This window comes from Manis pentadactyla, chromosome X (assembly GCF_030020395.1).
Source record: "Manis pentadactyla isolate mManPen7 chromosome X, mManPen7.hap1, whole genome shotgun sequence".
NCBI classification, from domain to species: Eukaryota; Metazoa; Chordata; class Mammalia; order Pholidota; family Manidae; genus Manis; species Manis pentadactyla.
Genome location: NC_080038.1, coordinates 7,903,984 through 7,921,777, shown reverse-complemented (window position 1 = coordinate 7,921,777; position 17,794 = coordinate 7,903,984). Strand labels below are relative to the sequence as shown.

At 41.6% G+C, this 17,794-nt stretch overlaps 1 protein-coding gene across 1 annotated transcript in view; it reads right to left on the bottom strand.

Moving 5' to 3' along the window:
- Nucleotides 1–798: 798 nt before the first annotated feature.
- The window catches only part of PRPS2 (phosphoribosyl pyrophosphate synthetase 2), a 28,110-nt gene continuing 11,114 nt past the window's right edge, over nucleotides 799–17,794 (bottom strand). The window contains exons 3-7 of the mRNA XM_036912977.2: nucleotides 14,574–14,672; nucleotides 13,748–13,875; nucleotides 6,149–6,322; nucleotides 5,052–5,211; nucleotides 799–3,284 (exon numbers count right to left, since the gene is read on the bottom strand). Of these exons, the coding sequence (XP_036768872.1) occupies nucleotides 3,192–3,284; nucleotides 5,052–5,211; nucleotides 6,149–6,322; nucleotides 13,748–13,875; nucleotides 14,574–14,672 (654 nt within the window). The 3' untranslated portion in view covers nucleotides 799–3,191. The remainder of the gene's footprint in view (nucleotides 3,285–5,051; nucleotides 5,212–6,148; nucleotides 6,323–13,747; nucleotides 13,876–14,573; nucleotides 14,673–17,794) is intronic.

Here is a 17,794-nt window from a genome sequence, read left to right as displayed (position 1 = left end):
GTCCACCCTGTACCTCGGCTGCTGGATTTGGTAGCACCTGCCATATGAAATAAAACACTCCCGAAGAGGTGACAGCATTATTACGTGAAATTGTAAAGGTGGTGAAGCGTTGTTGGTGTTTTCTTCACTCCTTCATTTACTTCCCCTTCTAGTACATTCTACCATGTTCTGCCTTAAACTGTGACCTTCTCCAGGTTTTAGTTTTAGACCTTCTCTGTGGTTTTAGCTCTTTATATTTCACTGGGACTTTAAGACAAGATGTCACCAAGTCTCAGCCGTTATCCATACTCTGGAGCTGAGCTTTACTGGGAGAACATAATTGTAAATTTACTTTGTCCCCACAAGAGTAACTTAAAGCATCACTGAAGAGGCGGTTGTTTTAGAGAAGCAGGAAATTCTTCACAGTGCTTCTGGACTCAAAACCCATGAAAACTTCTATTGGGCCTACATTTAAGTTTGGTCAGCTCCAATCTATGGATAATGAACATTACTATTTCAATGTGTAAACACACTGTGCAAACTCAATTTTGTAGGAAGCGTCTAGAATTATCAACTTGGATGCCTTATGTGACACAGCTGTTATGCTTTGGGGCCAGGAGATAGCTAACCAACCCTTCAGGAAGAAATACCTTCAAAACAGAGAAGAGCTGACTTCGTTAACATCTAGCTTTTCTGTAATTTCCCATGCTGGGCTACAATCGTAGCAAACACTTCCAGGCACGCCCTCAACGTATCACTCCATCAAAACACATCACTCCACAATGATGATACAAACTATGAAGGAAAGAAGTAGCATGGTTTTATTGAAATGTTGTAGTACAGTGTTGGAAGATCTTAAAATCCTCTCCCCAACCCAACACAAGCACGGCCAATGATAAATTCCTGAATTGAGTTGACATCATAGCTGACAAAGTTACAACAGGAATATCTGTAAGTTGATTAATATAACTTGACTTGGAGGCTGATCAACTTTGGTATATTTATATTTCTCTGGCTCCCCTTGTTGGCTAGATAGATGCCGAGTCTAGCCCCACTCAACAGAGTTGGAGAGGATCAATATATTTGGTGGCTTCACTTAAGAGCAGCAGGGGATGTGCAGGCTCTGGGGTCGAGCTGCTCTTGAGGCAGTCTTCATCATGCCTACTGAACTGAAATCACAAATTAGTTAAGATCTACATTGCCACTGTGTATGGTGAGGTCCACTCTAATGAGTTGATAAATGCATCAGTGAAGTTACAAGATAAAAACAATCAGTTCTTAATTCAGAGAATGACAATACAGATTTTACAATCTTTTTTTTTAATCCAAGGCTCATTATTATAAAACTAGTTCTGTATTTTATACTATACATCTTTGATGAAATGATTACCTTCAAATCAACTGGGTTTAGTGATGTCAACTTGTCTACCCTTGAATGCCAAGCTGTCTACTTATGGGTGTTCATAACTATATTTTTTCTCTATGCATAGAAATTCCAAGAAACAGGTAGTGTTCACTCATGAAAAACAAACATTTCATACATCTTAATAGGCTCTTCAAATATTGCAGCTCAGCTCTTCATAGATATAGTCCATCTGTATTGCATAGCTGACTTTACCAGGCTATATATTTTTCTCAAAAGTCATGTTAAGTACAGCAAAATGCTAGTTTCTGCAATGACTAAAATGACACTCTTTAACTTCAATTCAACCTCTGCTATAGTGAAGTTTCGAGTCTTAAAGACTGCTATTCAAGTTTGTTAATGACTTAAATTGATTTGATTTTCCACCTGCTCAGTATAGATCAGAGAATTAATTTTCTTTAGGATTCAGAAGAAGGGAAAACGATTGCAGGCAAACTCTCTTCTTTGGGGGCTGAAGAGTTCAGCTGGTTGTCTAGCAATATGCAAATAATAAAATTCACAGCAAGTCAATGCTTGCCTTGCTGTGGGGCCAGGAGGTAGCTCACTCAGGAGGGCATTGTCAGGGGGCATCTTGTGGATCAATCTTCCTCCATGAGGACTCTTGAGCCACCATTTGAACATCATCTTAATGATGCAACTGATGCTTATTTATTTGTACTTTTTCGTGGACATTTCTTACCCATGTTTTTCATGTAACAGCTTTAGTTAAAATAATCAGTTGCCTAGGAGACTTGCCATTTCTGATTACAAAAGGCAAAGGAACATTAAATCAAAACTAAGGAAATAACGTTTAAATGTGCATTTGATGGCACTCACAAAAATTCACTCTTTCATTATGTCGGGAGCAAATGAATGACCAGGCTAATAAATTTGAGGGGATTTAGAAGAGTCTGTTTTGGTGGAAATCTGTAAGGTGAAATTCCTGGGAAACAGATAAAGTAAAAGCTAGAGCTAAAAACAGGACATAAGAGAACATCTAAGATGGCAGGATGTGAGGTGTAGCTCAAAGAACTGTCCATATGGGATGGACAGAGGAAAGCATGACTGTGACAGTGAGCTTGGAGACTACCTCCAAACAATTTCTAAAATCAGATCTATCATTGAACATAATTTTGGAATTCTAGAACATGACAGTTCAGGTAAGTGATAGTTATAACATGATTTTCAGAAGTGGTAATTAAAAAAACACACTGAATTACATTGCCTCTGATATGTCTAATATTCACAAAAAAAAGTGTCAGTGGCCATCTTAAGCTACATAAAATTTGGTCCAAATTAAGCACAATAACCTGGTTACTAAAAATGTATTCAAAATTCAGGGTATTATAAGTTTTTTAAGGTTCACTCAGAGGTAAAAGGCTAATTTTGTGTAGGGTTTTACCCAAATGTGCATAGGCATGATCATTATATATTTACACAGAAGGCTTTAATCTGAAGTCACCCTTGGCAACCCCGAAATATATAAACTATGAACTTTCACAATGGAATGATGTACTTGAAAGCCGTGGCTTCAAAGTACTGACAAAAGAAAGAAAAAAGTCACCTATTAGAACAAGTCAAGATGACAAGAACATTTCTCATTTAAGGCAGTTCACTTAAAGATCAAATACCACCCCCAAACTGGAAATAAACAGTCTTGAGCTTTAGAAGGGGGAAGCAATGGCTCTTGGAGTATACTAAGATCTGCTGCCTTTGCATTATGCTATAATTGCTGAGTCATAAAATTAAAAAATCAGATAAATGCACACAAGTCAGTAGCCAGAGCGGGCTTGTGCCACACGTCCTGGATTTATAGTGGGAAGTGGGTGAACAGGTAAGACACAGATTCACCATTGTGTGTCCTTCGGATGGCCTCGGCCAGGATCATCGAAATGTCAATGACCTAAACACCAAAGAAAAAAACAGAAAAGGGGAGAGGAAAGTGGGACATCTTAGTCATGTTCAATTAAAAACTTAAAAGCTATAAAGCCTATAAGCAATTTCTCCAGCATAAGACATGCAGCTATCAAGGCCTCCCACACCTATTTCTTTTGAGAGGACGGCAATTTTCAGTCTATCTTCAAATTACAAACCTAGATGGAATCCTGGAAGCAAGATTTTTCAGCACAGATACTCAAAGGCTTTTCAGGGCCACTTTTACCAGGGATACCCTTTTCTTGGGGCATTTATTGTTTTTAAATTAGTCTTAACTCAATCATCATATAGAGGGTTTTCTTTTCTCTTAGATTCCAAACACACTGACTGTTGTTTAAGAGCACAGCTGTAGATCATCTAACTTAGGGGTCAGCAAACTACTTATTCTGTAAAAGGCCTGGTAATAAATATTTTCAGCTTTGCAGACCAGACTCAACTCAGTCATTGCAGCATGAGCACAGCCATAGATAACACATAAATGAGAGGGGGTGGCTGTGTGCCAATAAAACTTTATTTACAAAAACAGATGGTTGGCCAGATTGGGCCTGTGGGCCATAGTTAGCTGACTCTCAACTACTGCTGATCAGGCATGGAAATCTAAGCCACGGCTACTGGGACTATTTTCAAACCCATGTCCTTGTGGCCAATGAACTGCATTGGTCTCCAGTGGATTAGAGATCGTGAAGCAGATCACTGTGATCCATCTTCATGCCCTAAGGTGTGAATGGAGGTGTCTAGTGATGAAATGACTTGCCAGGGCTCACCATGACAGAGGCAAAATGGGGGCTCCACCCCTTTCAACTTATTACAGGTCGGTTGGTGTGAAGTAATTATCACCGATGCTCTGGTGGCCTCCCGGGTCAGCAGGGGTGGGAAGGGGCAAAGCTTGATCCTTAGTATAGCCTACTGCTGCTTTTCTTCCTCCCGGTTGTTGTAAATTGTGGTAAAACATATATACAATTATAAAATGCCACTTTGACTATTTTAAGTATACAGTTTAGTGGCATTAATTATATTCCCAGTGCGTGCAACCATCACTATTATCTGTTGGCAAAGCTTTTTCATCATCCCAAACAGAAACTCTGTACCCCTGAAACAACTCCCCAGCCCCCCACCCCCTGGCACCCACCTTGTACCGTGTCTATGAATTTGAGTACACGAGGTCCCTCAGATAAGCAGAATCCTATAGTATTTGTCCTTTCGTGTCTGGTTTGTGTCACTTACCATAATGTCCTCAAGGTTCCTCCATGTTGTAGCATGTGTCAGAATCTCCTTCCTTTTTTCAGCTGGATAATATTCCGTTGTATGGATAGACTACACTTTGGTTATCCTTCCATCTGCCGATGGACAGTTGATTGTTTCTACCTTTTGGCTACTGTGGCTAGGCCTGCTATGAACATTTGTATTCAAGTTGTGTTTAAACACCTGTTTCCAAATTTGGTGGTATATATGCAGAGTGGGCTGGTTGGGCCATATGGTCATCCTGTTTAACTTTAGCACAGCCTGTTTTTTACTGTTCTTCCACTGGTTTTATTCACTTCCTATTTCGAACTCTGACCTCTGCCGGGCCCTGGCCTTTCTCAGAGATCTGACGACCGTCACACCCTCACGTTATGAGAAGCGGCAACCTCTGCCAACATGGGCTTTAGCAAGCAGTCACACACAGGACACTCAGTGCTGTTTTTCAGGATCTGAGGTAGGTGCTGCCTGGTTCTGCTGGCAGTGGAGACAGTACCTGAATCTTGGAGCAGTGTTTCATTTTCTCCTCTTGTGGAATTGTGTTTGTGACAACAACAGCTTCAAAAGAAGTACTGTTTATTCTGGAGATAGCTGGCCCAGAGAAGATCCCATGGGTAAGAATAGCATAAACTTTGGTGGCTCCGGCCGAGAGAAGCCTGTGTAAAACAGAAGACACAAAAAATTACGTGCATGCGAATATTACTGAAGCATTCTCCCCTCAGTGTGAATTTAGAAGCAAAGTTTGTGTTCCATAAAGGAAGTCATGAAATCAATTTCACTCATATTTATTAGCCTAAAAGAGGATCTCTTAAGGTATACACTGGCAAAGCGCCTTGCGCTCCATTAAACCAGGGATGAGCGACCTTGGCGTTGGGTAATTCTTTGTTGTGTGTCACTCCTGGCCTCTACCCACTAGCCACAACACCCTTCCCCTCAGTGGTGACACCAAAACATGTCTCCAGATACTGTCAAATATACCCCAGGGAGCAAAACTGCCCTTGGTTGTGAACCACTGGTTTAAACCAATAAAGCCAGAATATCACCATTTTGACATAGAATCAATATAAAAAATTATCGATGAGATAGTTTACATTCTTTGCTCCACGTTATCTTTGAAACCTGGTATGCATCTTTTGCTGTCAGCACATGTAAAATCAGACGGGCCCCATCCCAAGTGCTCCCCAGCCGCTCCTGGCTGGGCGGTGGCTCCCACTCGGCACAGCCCAGCTCTAAAGCCTCCAGAAGCCACCGGCTGGCACGGCTGGAGTGACGGTGGAGCAGAAGGAAGCAAGGGCCTGAAGAAGCTGCAGTATTGTCTCTGTCCTTCTGTGCTCAGTTTTAGAGGAAGCAGCTTCTCTGACCCTTTGCAAAATACACTGAAAGCTCAACCTTGAAAATGAAAACCAGGCCATGAAGGCCCATGGGGTTTATGCCTACCAAGGAAAACTAAATGGGCCTAGAATTCCCTTTAGCCTGAAAGCCCATCGCCAAGCAATCAGCAATAATTAGGAAAAATGGGCCCAATCTTTAAAAGGTAGTGCTCTTTCCTTCCCTAATGAGTGTCCTTACCCTCTCCCAAAGTGGCCCTTGTACCTGTCTGCAGCTTGGCAGATTGTGCCACACGTATCAGCCATGTCGTCCACAAGGATGGCCACGTGGTCCTTCACATTGCCCACTAGAAACATACAGTCTCCTTCATTTGTCTTCTTTCTCTCTTTGTGAATCAAGGCAAATTCCACATTCAACCTGTCTGCAATGGATGTGACCCTGCATGAAGACACAATTAGGCAGGTTAAATACAATCAATGGGAAAAAAAACCTACTGTTCTTTAAAGTTGTATTTTAGGAATGTGGTAACCAACCACACTCAAGATAATGAAATAGTCAGGTCTCACTTGTAAAGGCCAGCATGGAAAACACTAAGAACAACAAATGCTGGCGAGGTTGTGGAGAAAGGGGAGCCCTCCTACACTGCTGGTGGGAATGTAAATTAGTTCAACCATTGTGGAAAGCAGTATGGAGGTTCCTCAAAAAATTCAAAATTGAAATACCATTTGACCTGGGAATTCCACTCCTAGGAATTTACCCAAAAAATACAAGTTCTCGGATTCAAGACATATGCACCCCTATGTTTATTGCAGTACTATTTACAATAGCCAAGAAATGGAAGCAACCTAAGTGTCCAACAGTAATGAATGGATAAAGAAGAGGTGGTACATATACACAATGGAATATTATTCAGCCATAAGAAGAAAACAAACCCTACCGTTTGCAACAACATGGATGGAGCTAGAGGGGATTATGCTCAGTGAAATAAGCCAGGCGGAGAAAGACAAATGCCAAATGATTTCCCTCATATGTGGAGTATAAAAACAAAGAAAAACTGAAGAAACAAAGCAGCAGCAGAATCACAGAACCCAAGAATGGACTAGTGGTGACCAACGGAGACGGGGAGAGGGAGGAGAGCGGGTGGGGGAGGAACAATGGGATTAAGAGGCACTATAATTCGCAGTTACAATATAAGTAGGTGACAGGGAAGGTAATACAGGATGGAAAAGACAAGTAATGACTATAGCCTCTTACTATGCTGATGGACAGTGATTGCAATAGGGGAGGTGAGGACTTGATAACGTGTGAATGATGAAACCATAGTGCTGTTTCTCTGAAACCATCATAAGATTGTATATCAATGATACTTTAATTTTTTAAAAAGCCCCATTTCCAGATGCCATTTTAGAGTTGCATTTTGGTACCGGGGCAGGCTAGGCCTCCTGGCTGCCCTTCCTGATGGAAACAAGTACAGGGCCAGATTACAAAGGGAAACAAACACCTTCCTAAATGCATCCCTGAGCCAGAGTGGGAACGGCAATCCTCAGGCAGACAGTGTGAAAGTACATTATCCTGAGAAGCTGGCTTGCAGCTAAATTCTTGCCCAGAGGGTACTGGGAAGCCCTAAATGAACTTGAGCTTCTGTTTTGATGACAGAGACATGCAGGTGAGAGAGAAAGCCTGGGGCGGGCTGGCTGAAACAGGAGCCTAAGAGGAGACCCTGTGTAACTCAGGGACGCCAAAGGTTATCCTTTCAGAATAATGAGGAGGGAAAAATAAGCCTGCTGCCCAGATGGGGACAGGAAGGATGCCTGCCTGTCTCACTCGCACAGTGAGCAGAGGGGGTCAGTTCCCTCTCAAGTGTTGTAAACCACACATCGGCTCTTCTGAGGGTTGTTCATCCAAATTCCTGTGACGTGTGATGAAAACAAGGATTGTTTTCTATCTTTTAAAGAAGTAGAACAGAAGCTTAGATAAGAATGAATGGGCTATATAAATAATGAGCTGTCAAGACTTGAGGGTAGGAAAAGAATTTCTAGAAATGGAACATACTATATTTGAAATTAAAAACTTACTAAACAGATTAAATATACCTGAAGAGAAAATCAGTGAGTTAGTAGAGATGAAGACACTGTCCAGAACGCTGCCCAAGAGACAAAAGAGAGAAAACATGAAAAAGAAGCTAAGAGACATGAAGAACAGAGGGACAAGGTGACAGGAAAAACTGGAGGTCCAGAAGGGGATAAAAGAACAAGAAAGAGGTGATGTTTGAAGAGACATTGAAAATTTTCCAGAATTATTGGAAAATACCAATCCTCTGATCCAATAAGCCTAGCAAATGAATTCCCAAGAAACTATAATAAAACTAAAGCAGACCTAGAAATCTTAAAAGAGGCAAAGGATGAGGACAGGTCACCTAGACAGGGATGGCAATCCAACTGATGGCCAAACTCTCGATGTCAACAGAAGCCAGAAGTTAAAGCAGTAATATATTCAATGTGACATGAGAAAATAATCATCAGGCTAGGATTCTATATCCACAAAGCTGCCTTTCAAGAACAAAGGCAAAATAAAGATATTTTCCACCAAATCATACAACTTGATAGTTCATTTCCAACATACAACCACTTAAGGGAATTCGAAACAATACAACTTAAGCAAAAGGAAAGTGGTAACAGATACGTTGAGATGTATTGGTCAGTATGGGGACAAATAATAAAAATAATGTCTAATGTGTTGTAGAGAAGAAAATAACTAGACTGGACAACAGCTTTAAAGCCCCAAAGATGGTGGTAACAAATCTAAATTATGTCAGTAATCATAATGAAAAAGGGGTCAAAGTTTCCAGTTAAAGACAAAGACTGTTAGATAAGAGGGTGAGACACCTGTTTCAGATCTCCAGCGTCCCTGGAAGCAAAAGGTAGCATTACTGTGATGACGCTCATGTCCTTCCAACCCTTGGAAAAAAATCATCCTTCCACCTAGAACCAAAGCCAAGTCCCTCTAGAAGATACTATTTATTTCTAAATCTATTTACCACTGATTTCCTGACTTAAGGATTTGAGGAAAGAAAATCAATTTAAATGCTGACAAAAATTTTGCCCCCTAATCACCATAAAACATATACTACTATCTACATGCCAATTTCACAAAAGATAAGCCATTTAAGCTTCGGTTAAGGAAAGTTGGTTTCTCAGAACACAAGACAGGTTTTCCCAAGAAAACACTCTTGACCACTTTACATACGATGTGCATGTCTATTACATTTGGTATTTATTTGTAAGGATCAGGACGATGTTGCACGGTAAGGTCCTGGCCCAGAGCCCCACACTCGGAAGCACTGCCACTTGTGCCTGAAGTCCTAGGCCTGTGAAGTCCAAGCACAACCTGCACTCACACCTCTGCCAGGTGATCCCTGCTCTCCTAAGCCTGTGTAGAAAGAGACCAGCAGGAGGGCCCGGAGGCCTGGGTGGTGACCTGTGCAGGAACGATGCTGAGGTGTGTGTGGAGGGGTTGGGGAAGGCACGGGACATGAGTGGGGAGTACCCGTCACTTCAGGTACCCAATGGTAATGTCAGAAGCAGGAAATACAGGGGAAAAATACTCCTGCAAAAAGACCCCAGGGTTGCTAGAACATTCCTATTCCAGAATAGGCCATAACTTTTCCCTCTATATAGCTGAAACTTAGTACATATTCCTAACAAATGATGTTCAGACAAAGTATCACACAGAAATCTTAGGTGGAAACAACTGGAACAAAAATAATACATAGTTTGATTTCCATTTCTTCCGGATACATGTTGACATTCTTTCCAAAAGAAAAATAACAAAAGTTAAATACGATTTATTTAGTTTCACCAACCTCTCCCACCAGTTTTATGTTCACTTGAATTATCTCAACAGCAGAAGGTGTTTTCGTCAAAGGTTGAATCAGCCCAATCAAGCTTCAAAGACTGCCCAAGAGTGACCTCTTGTGGTGATATTAAGTTCTACCAGGACCGAGTCAAGCCTCAAAGCTTTTTCTAATGCCACAAGTTCCAATTTGCCGGATGGGGATTTTCTTCGGTGAAATGTGACTTTTTGCATCAAGCAAAGAAGTCCCAGGTAATGCCAAATGCACATATCATGTGTTACCTGCAAGGCTGCTCTTCCAGTTAGCCTGCTCCAGAATCTGAGGATGACAACAACGGGAAGCAGGAACTTCAGGGAAAAAGAAAGGAGTTGGCAGAAAATCTGAAATGCACAGCCCCTAAAAAGTTTGCCTTCCCTAGCAGAGGGAGCAGGGTGGTCCAGCGGGACTGCTTTGAAAGGAATCTGAACAAAACAGCATCTCAGCGCTGGCCACTTACTCTGGTTCGTTGACTCTGCATTTTTTAAGGCAGGGATTGGCAAGGAGATGGGGAAACTTGGTATGTAATATAAAGATGATGTTCAAGTCAATAGAGTTAAAAATGGATTATTTAATAAACAGTTCTGGGACAACTAGAGAGTGGAGGGTGAGGGGAAGAGTTGGATTCTTATTTCATTCTTTATTCCAAAACAAATAGCAGAGGGGGAAAAAAATTGGAACATAAAAGGGATAAAGGTAACCCTTAAAGTACAGAAAATCATGGGAGATGAAAAATGTTAAGGATGAATACTTCATAAACTCACACGTCATATGTGAAGAAGAGATGAACTACATACAATGTTTTAAAAAGTCCTGCAGTGAATAAAAATACACAAAGGGAAGAAATGAAAAACTTGGGGAAATATTTGGAGCGCGTGTGCACACACATACACTCATACACAAAACAAAGATGTGACCCTTGTCTGCACAGAACTCCTAACAATCCAGAGGAAAAGGCCTCCAGCCAAGAGAACAATAGGCAAAAAGTATGAACGGGCCTCAGGGAAAATGAGCATAACGGAAGGGGTGCTTGACCTCATCCACAGCAACTAGAATTAACAGGAAAAGATTCCATATGTCACTTACCTGATCGGTAAAGTGAACAAAGTCTGATCAGGCACTGTGGGAGACAGCCTGGGTAGACAGGCACTGGCACCTATGCTGGGGAGTGTCAACTGGTCTGTCCTCTCTGGAACACAAGTTGGGGCACCGTTCATGAAAACCAAAACGGCTCATGCCCTTGGACTCCGTAATGGCCCTTCTAGGAGCGCACCCTACTTGCTCATGTATACAAAACAGGAAGGTGAGCGTGGTGCTGCAAGACTGTTCACAAGTATGAACAACAGTGGCCCCAAGCGAGGACCCCAGGAACCGCTAAAGGAAATCAGGACATAGACACACACCAGAATAGTACCAGCTGTAAAAACAGTAAAGTTGACCTTCATGGTTCTGGAATCTTTGCTAAGATGGAGCAAGTAAGTTCTTGTCAAAGCCAGGTGAAGAAGTGTGTATAGCACATTCCCACTTCAATATAATAAAAAGGGAGGAATATGCTTGAATAACATGATTCTGACATCGGGAAGAATAGCAGTGTCTACAGAAGGAAATGGGAGACATTATCCTGAGTAGATATTTTTAGATGCCATTATGTAGAAAATCATGTTGGGATAGGAAAAGAAAAGGCCATACAAGTTTGTGGAATTTCTTATTTCTTTGGCTTATTCGCTGCCAGTCATTTTTTTTTATGATAAAAAAATATGCCAGACACAATGGACACGGCCTGTATGATCCGTCCCTCTGACAGGTCCAGGGAGGCGATCCACAGACACAGGATGGGGCCAGGGGGAGGGAATGGGAGTGGCCGCTGGGGGGCGTAGGTTCCAAACGGGGCTGGGGAAAACTCCTAGAATTAGAGGGTGGTGAAGGGTGCACACCCCTGTGGATAGCCAAAAAACCACCGAGCTGTGTACTCAAAGCGGTGGAAACGTAGGTATGTGAATTCTCTCTCAATGCAGCTGTCATCACAAAGAAGTTAGAGCTCATGCTCCTGCGCTCCTGGCCGCTGCTCACCTCTAACCTTCTGTGAGGCTGGGGGACTTCACCACATTTCAAGGCAGATTCCACTGTGTGACTTTCAGTAAGTTTCCTAGTAAACTGCACACCTCTCCAGTGGAAATTACTCCCAAATGCTGCTCACATTCCTGCATCTTCTTAAGCAGACAATACTCAGTGTACTTCGACCCAGAAGTCCTGGCTGTGGGCTATGACACCGGGCTTCTCCCCACCCTGTCATTGCCAGGTGGGGGTCTTTGCAAGTTACATTTGTGCTTCTGGCTTTTATACGTTTGTGACTCCTTCCTGTCAACAGCCACTTCCTACTGCTGTCGGAGGCCCATCTCCAGCTGACCCCATTCTTTCCCCTCTGCGCTGGGACCCTAAGCGGTTAAGACAGCAGCTTAGGACACAATGGGGCTCTTCTAACAATTAGGACCTCTGCTCCCCTCTGTGGGCTGCTCCTAAGCCTTTAAGTTCAATTCTAGGTCCTTAGCTGGGCTGCAGGTGGATCAGGTAGCCAAATGAGAGAAGGGCATTTGCATTTTAAAGACATCCTGAGGTCTCTGGGTCACTGATCACTCTCACCGCACATTTGTTAGCATACATTTACCAGCTTCCTTGCTTTCGCACTGGACTGGTGGACAGAGGTTTCTTTACCTCTCCCTTCTTGAGGGAGGCCCCGACCTGCGCACTAAATCTCCATGCCACCCTGTTTCCCTTCCTAGATTGCCTCTGCACAGTTCTACAAGGTCACTTTGAGTCACCAAGTCACAGCCTACGGTAAAGCACTCTATCAAATCAGCATTCTATCACGGTCACCCTTCATCCTGAACTCTGTACTGATGGCTCCTTAATTCCCTGAGTCTCTGCAAAGCCCTCCAGATTTGCTGCTCAGCACCATTTTCTTATGCCATTCAGCATGCCTGCATCCTGACACTCTTAGTGCCATGCCAGTTTCTGTCCAATTTAGCAATTTCATAGTCTAGCAATTGTTCTGTCACCCCAAGGTGCTGGTTGCCAGCTACCCTGTTATCTGCAGATGTTGGCCTGGGTGGGCTGAGCCCTCTCGGTTTTCTAACTTGGATGATTAGACATGAGGTCACCTTCAGCAAGGATTGCTTACTGAGCAGCTGGGCTTGGGGGTCCTCCCCCTGCAGTGGCTCCACAGCCTGGCACCAATTTTTACGTCAATTTTCGCAGCACAGGGATTCCCACACCATAGGGAGAATTTGGATTCCACCACACAGCTGTGTGTGGCACATGCTCTCGGTTTGACTTCTTATAGGTGGCTATTTCCTTCCCCCCATCCAGGGTAAAGACTGGTTTTCCCACTGCCCTGCTGGGGACAGGTTAACTTTCATGTCCCTTCTCTCTGGAGACCCCAGGATGGGTGCTAACACCCAAGTCCCAGCCTCTTCCAGGGTCTGATACCAGACTGGACACCGCCCCCGCCACCAGGCCACCCAAGCATGGCCTTCAGCCCTTGTTTATTTCTGGACCCCAGATATTTCCCTTTCTTTCTTGGTGCTCTACAGACACAGATTTCTTTTTTAAAATACTGTTCTATTTTAGCTTTCACTGCCAAGTGTTTATAGAAAGGACTAGCTTACCCAATCTTGTTGTTAACTGACTTATTTCCCAATTAAGCTATACTTTTATTATCATAAAAAATAACAATAAAACCCTCAAATAAAACACTCTTTGCTGAAAACAAATATGTGTGTGTATGTTTCTTTCATGAACAATGATGTCTTAACAAGGTGACACCTCTTTGCTCTGGGGTAGAAGTCTGTGGTCCCTTTACCTGTTCTTTTGCAAAATATGGTGTATGTAATTTCAACCATGCTTCCTTATCTAATACATAGGAAGAGGAAGACCCAAGTGGCAAAGGCGGGAAACTGCACCACGCAGCCTGCTACCTTTTGACTCCACCACCAGTGTCAGGTGAGACAATGATACAGTTCTTCCATTCAGCAATATTCTCCTGTATCCACCGCAGGACTGCAGGCTCCGCGTACAGATTATCCACAGGAATATCAAAGAACCCCTAAGGCGAGAAATGATGGTCACACTGTGGAGTTTTTTATAAGTTCATCTCTTTTATTAAATTAAATTTGAGTTTTTGTACTCAAAGCAGCCTTTTCACCACACTCCCTTTTCTTAGTTTTAGCAGAATTAAATCAAGAGACAGATATGTTCCAGGAGCGTATTTTAGTCCAATCCATTATCCTTGGGGACCCATTTTATTATTTTACGATCGCCTATATTCTAAGGAATAGAGAATGGCTTTGCAGGGCAGTGGGGGAGAAGAGGTTTGCTGTTTCTTAAGCTCCTTATTATAAGCCAAATACTTCACATTCGTTATATCACAGAGTAAGTACTGCATGATTTGGCCTGTTATACAGATGAAGGAACTCAGTTATGAAGAGGTCTAAAAAATACCCACTACAACTCTGCCATTCTAATTATTTTCCAGAAGTTGAGATGGGATTATAGCATTTACTACCAAGAAGCCATTCCCACTCTTCCAAAACTGAGTGGAGGCGAGGTGGTGGTGGAGACAGGCAATATCAACATGAAATTACATTTCCAAGTTCAGTAAAGATGGAAATCCAAGGAGCCATACAAACTGAAACATGAGTAATGTTACCTTCTTAAAAATTATTTGACTTAACAGAGAGTTAGGATTTAACCACTTGCATTAATTCCGATCACAACCAAAGGCAAAAAAGAAAATGCCAGAACCTGGATCTGAGAGGCATGCAGGTCCATGGTGATGACGTGATCCACCCCAGAAACCGAGAGCATGTTGGCCACAAGTTTTGCAGAAATTGGAGCACGACTCTAAAAAATAAAGACGTGGACTTTGTAACAGGAAGACATGGAAACGTTTAGACTCCTTCCACTAAGATTTACATGACAAAGATAAGTCACAGATCATTTATTACCTGTTACTAAGGAAAATTAACATTAATAATTTTAAATTATTAAATTATTTGCTACTTTAGTAACTTAAATTATTTAATTATTAATAATAATGAAGAAAATTACATATTATGACAACAAAAGATATCCATTCCATTTTAGTCACCAAATATTTACAACTTACATATACTATTGTGAGACTGTGTGCTTGACACTGGGTATACAGAACAAATATCAAAGAAGCAAACATATATATATATATATACATGTAATATCACAATTTATATCACTCTAATCATGACAAGGATGTAGAATATAGGTACTGGGAGAGAGAGGCACTAGCATGAAGGACATCAAGTTCAAAGAGACTAGCTGTCAGAGACCCCTCTGAGGAAACTGCTTTTTAGGCAAGGTCAGCAGAAGCTGGGGGACGAGCATTCCAGAAAGAGCAGCATGAGTGACATCCCTCAGGCCTGGAGATCACAACCAGGCACCACGTGGGGTCCAGCATGGCTACAGGCAGTGGTCCAGGAAGAGAGCAGAAGGGTATGTTGAAGGGAGGCAGGGGCACATCCTACGGAGCCCTGAAGGCCAAGGCCAGCTCTTAAAGCAGAGTTTAGGTACTGCATGCTGTTACAAATTAAACAAAAACCAGATCCCAGAAAGCACATCTAAGGTGACTGATAATTTGCTATGAAGAAAAACAGATGCATTGTTTTCAGGTGTCCTGACACTGGATCCTCCTCAAGGTTACCTACTTATCTAGAAGCTTTAGCTTTCACGTCATAAATTATGGACAACAAATCTGTCCACATCAAAAAAGAAATTTAAGAAATGATACAGACATGATTAGACCTAGGAAGAGTTCCACTATAAACAACAGTATTTCCTATAACCAGCAACAAAAAAGAAAATATAAGCTTCAAAGATTTTATGCAAACTCACACAATGTTAATTATATCTCAATAAAGGTGAAAAATAAAAGACTTCACTCAAAATAGTAACAAATAAACCACCTGTTACACACACACACACACACACACACAGTATATTTATGTAAAAACACACACAGGAATGAATTATTTCACAATGTTACAGATTATTTGTATTTTCTCTAATAGACCATATTTTTTAAAAGAGAAACATTTATTACTTTATAATATACATACATATATACACACATTTTCCCAACACACAGACTGAGAGGAGACATTCCAAAATATTAACAGATGTTACTAGAAAGTGAGATTATGGAGAAATACTTTTCTAATTTTTTTTTGCACTTTCCAACCTTCTCAACTAACTACATATTATAACTTGTTTTCATCATTTAACTCCCCTGTTCCGTTCCTTGGTTCCGCTGGGATAACAAGCCCTCCGGCCAGTCTGGCTCTAGTTACTGAGAGCTGGTCCCACCCCTGCAGTCTGTATTGGGCCTGCTCTCTCCCTCTTCTAAAGAACACTTTAAGCCTTGCTGTCTATGTCCACAGGCCCACCTTGCCCCATTCCACCCCCATCTCTGCTGAACTAATGAGTTTCACTCTCCAGATCTGATTCAAATCTCCAAACTTTAGGACACTCTGAGAACTCTGGAGAGAAATGATCTGTCCCTTCTAAAGGGACACAGCATTGGCTAAGCATTTCTCCCCCACCATTTATGACCACTTATGCCACCTACTGAAAGATTGACATCAGGAGATATATTAGATGTCAGGTTCACAACTAAATGATGTGTCCCTGAAGGACATATAACTGCTTTGGGAGATGGTCATGTCATGTGTAGCACACAGCTGTGTACCTTGCATATTTTGGCTCTTGGATAAACATTTAGTAACAAAACCTCTGTAACACCAAGGTTCCAAGGCTTAGTCATTAGCCTCCATGAATGTGAGAGTTATTTAGTCTAACAAAACTCCAGGGTAACTGAAAGAACAAATTGATTGCTGGGACTTCTTTGTAATAGAATCTGACTCGCAATGTTAATCAATATGCAGCCCTTCCTCTAATTTTATAACTGGTAAAAAGGTGCCATTTTCATCTCTCTGTGGCATTGAGCATTTTTTACTTCTGAGATCTAAACCACAGTGGCAGTTTCTAAATTCATACTTCCTGAATACTTTCTTCAGACCATGTTTACAAATTTGGTTTTTGTACTCTTATTTCATAGTTTTTTGGCTCAATACCCAAATGAATCTTACAGGAAAAGTGATTTACAGGTTAACTGACTTTTCAGCCAATAAAAAGAAAAAATAGGATTGCATTTCAACAAAGGTAGAGGTAAGGTACAATAACCAAAAGGAGAATGTCTGACTGCTCTAATGAAAAACAGATAAAGGTCAATCGTTTTATGAGCCAGCCCAATCGCCATAAATACTCTCTGGATAGTCTAGATCTTGTTCAATTATCAAATGCAGCCCAGCTAAAAATGTAAATTTGACAAGCTTTAAAAATGCATAAAATTGTAGAAATTCATGTCAGGACATCTGTCCTCAATTTTTCCAGTTAAGAAATAGAAAGAAACAATTTTATCATTGAGAAGGGGATATAACCTTGAAATGATTTTGAAAAAAGCTACAAGTCCTCGACTCCCTGAGAAGTAATTTTTTCCAGCCTTGCCCACATCATACTGTTTTTACCAGATAAGGAAACTAGCAATTACTGAGCGTCCACTGTTGCAGGTGGCAGTGAATTGTGGCCCATGGGCAGAACCTAGCCTGGGGTCTGTTTTGGTATGACCTGTAAGCTAAGAATGGTTTTTATGTTTTTACATGGTTGAAAACAATCAAAAGAACAATATTTTGTGACATTTAAAAAGTGTATGAAATTCATATTTCAACATCTGTAAATAAGTTTGCTTGGAACACAGACCCCCTCCTTTCATTTACTTATTATGTATGGCTGCTTTCACACTGATGGCAGAGTTGAGCTATTGCAACAGAGACCTGGTGGTCCACAAAGCCTACAAAATTTGACACCTGGCTCTGTCTGGAAAAAGTCTGCCCATTAGTGTATTACATGCTAAGGACTTTATAAATTCAGAT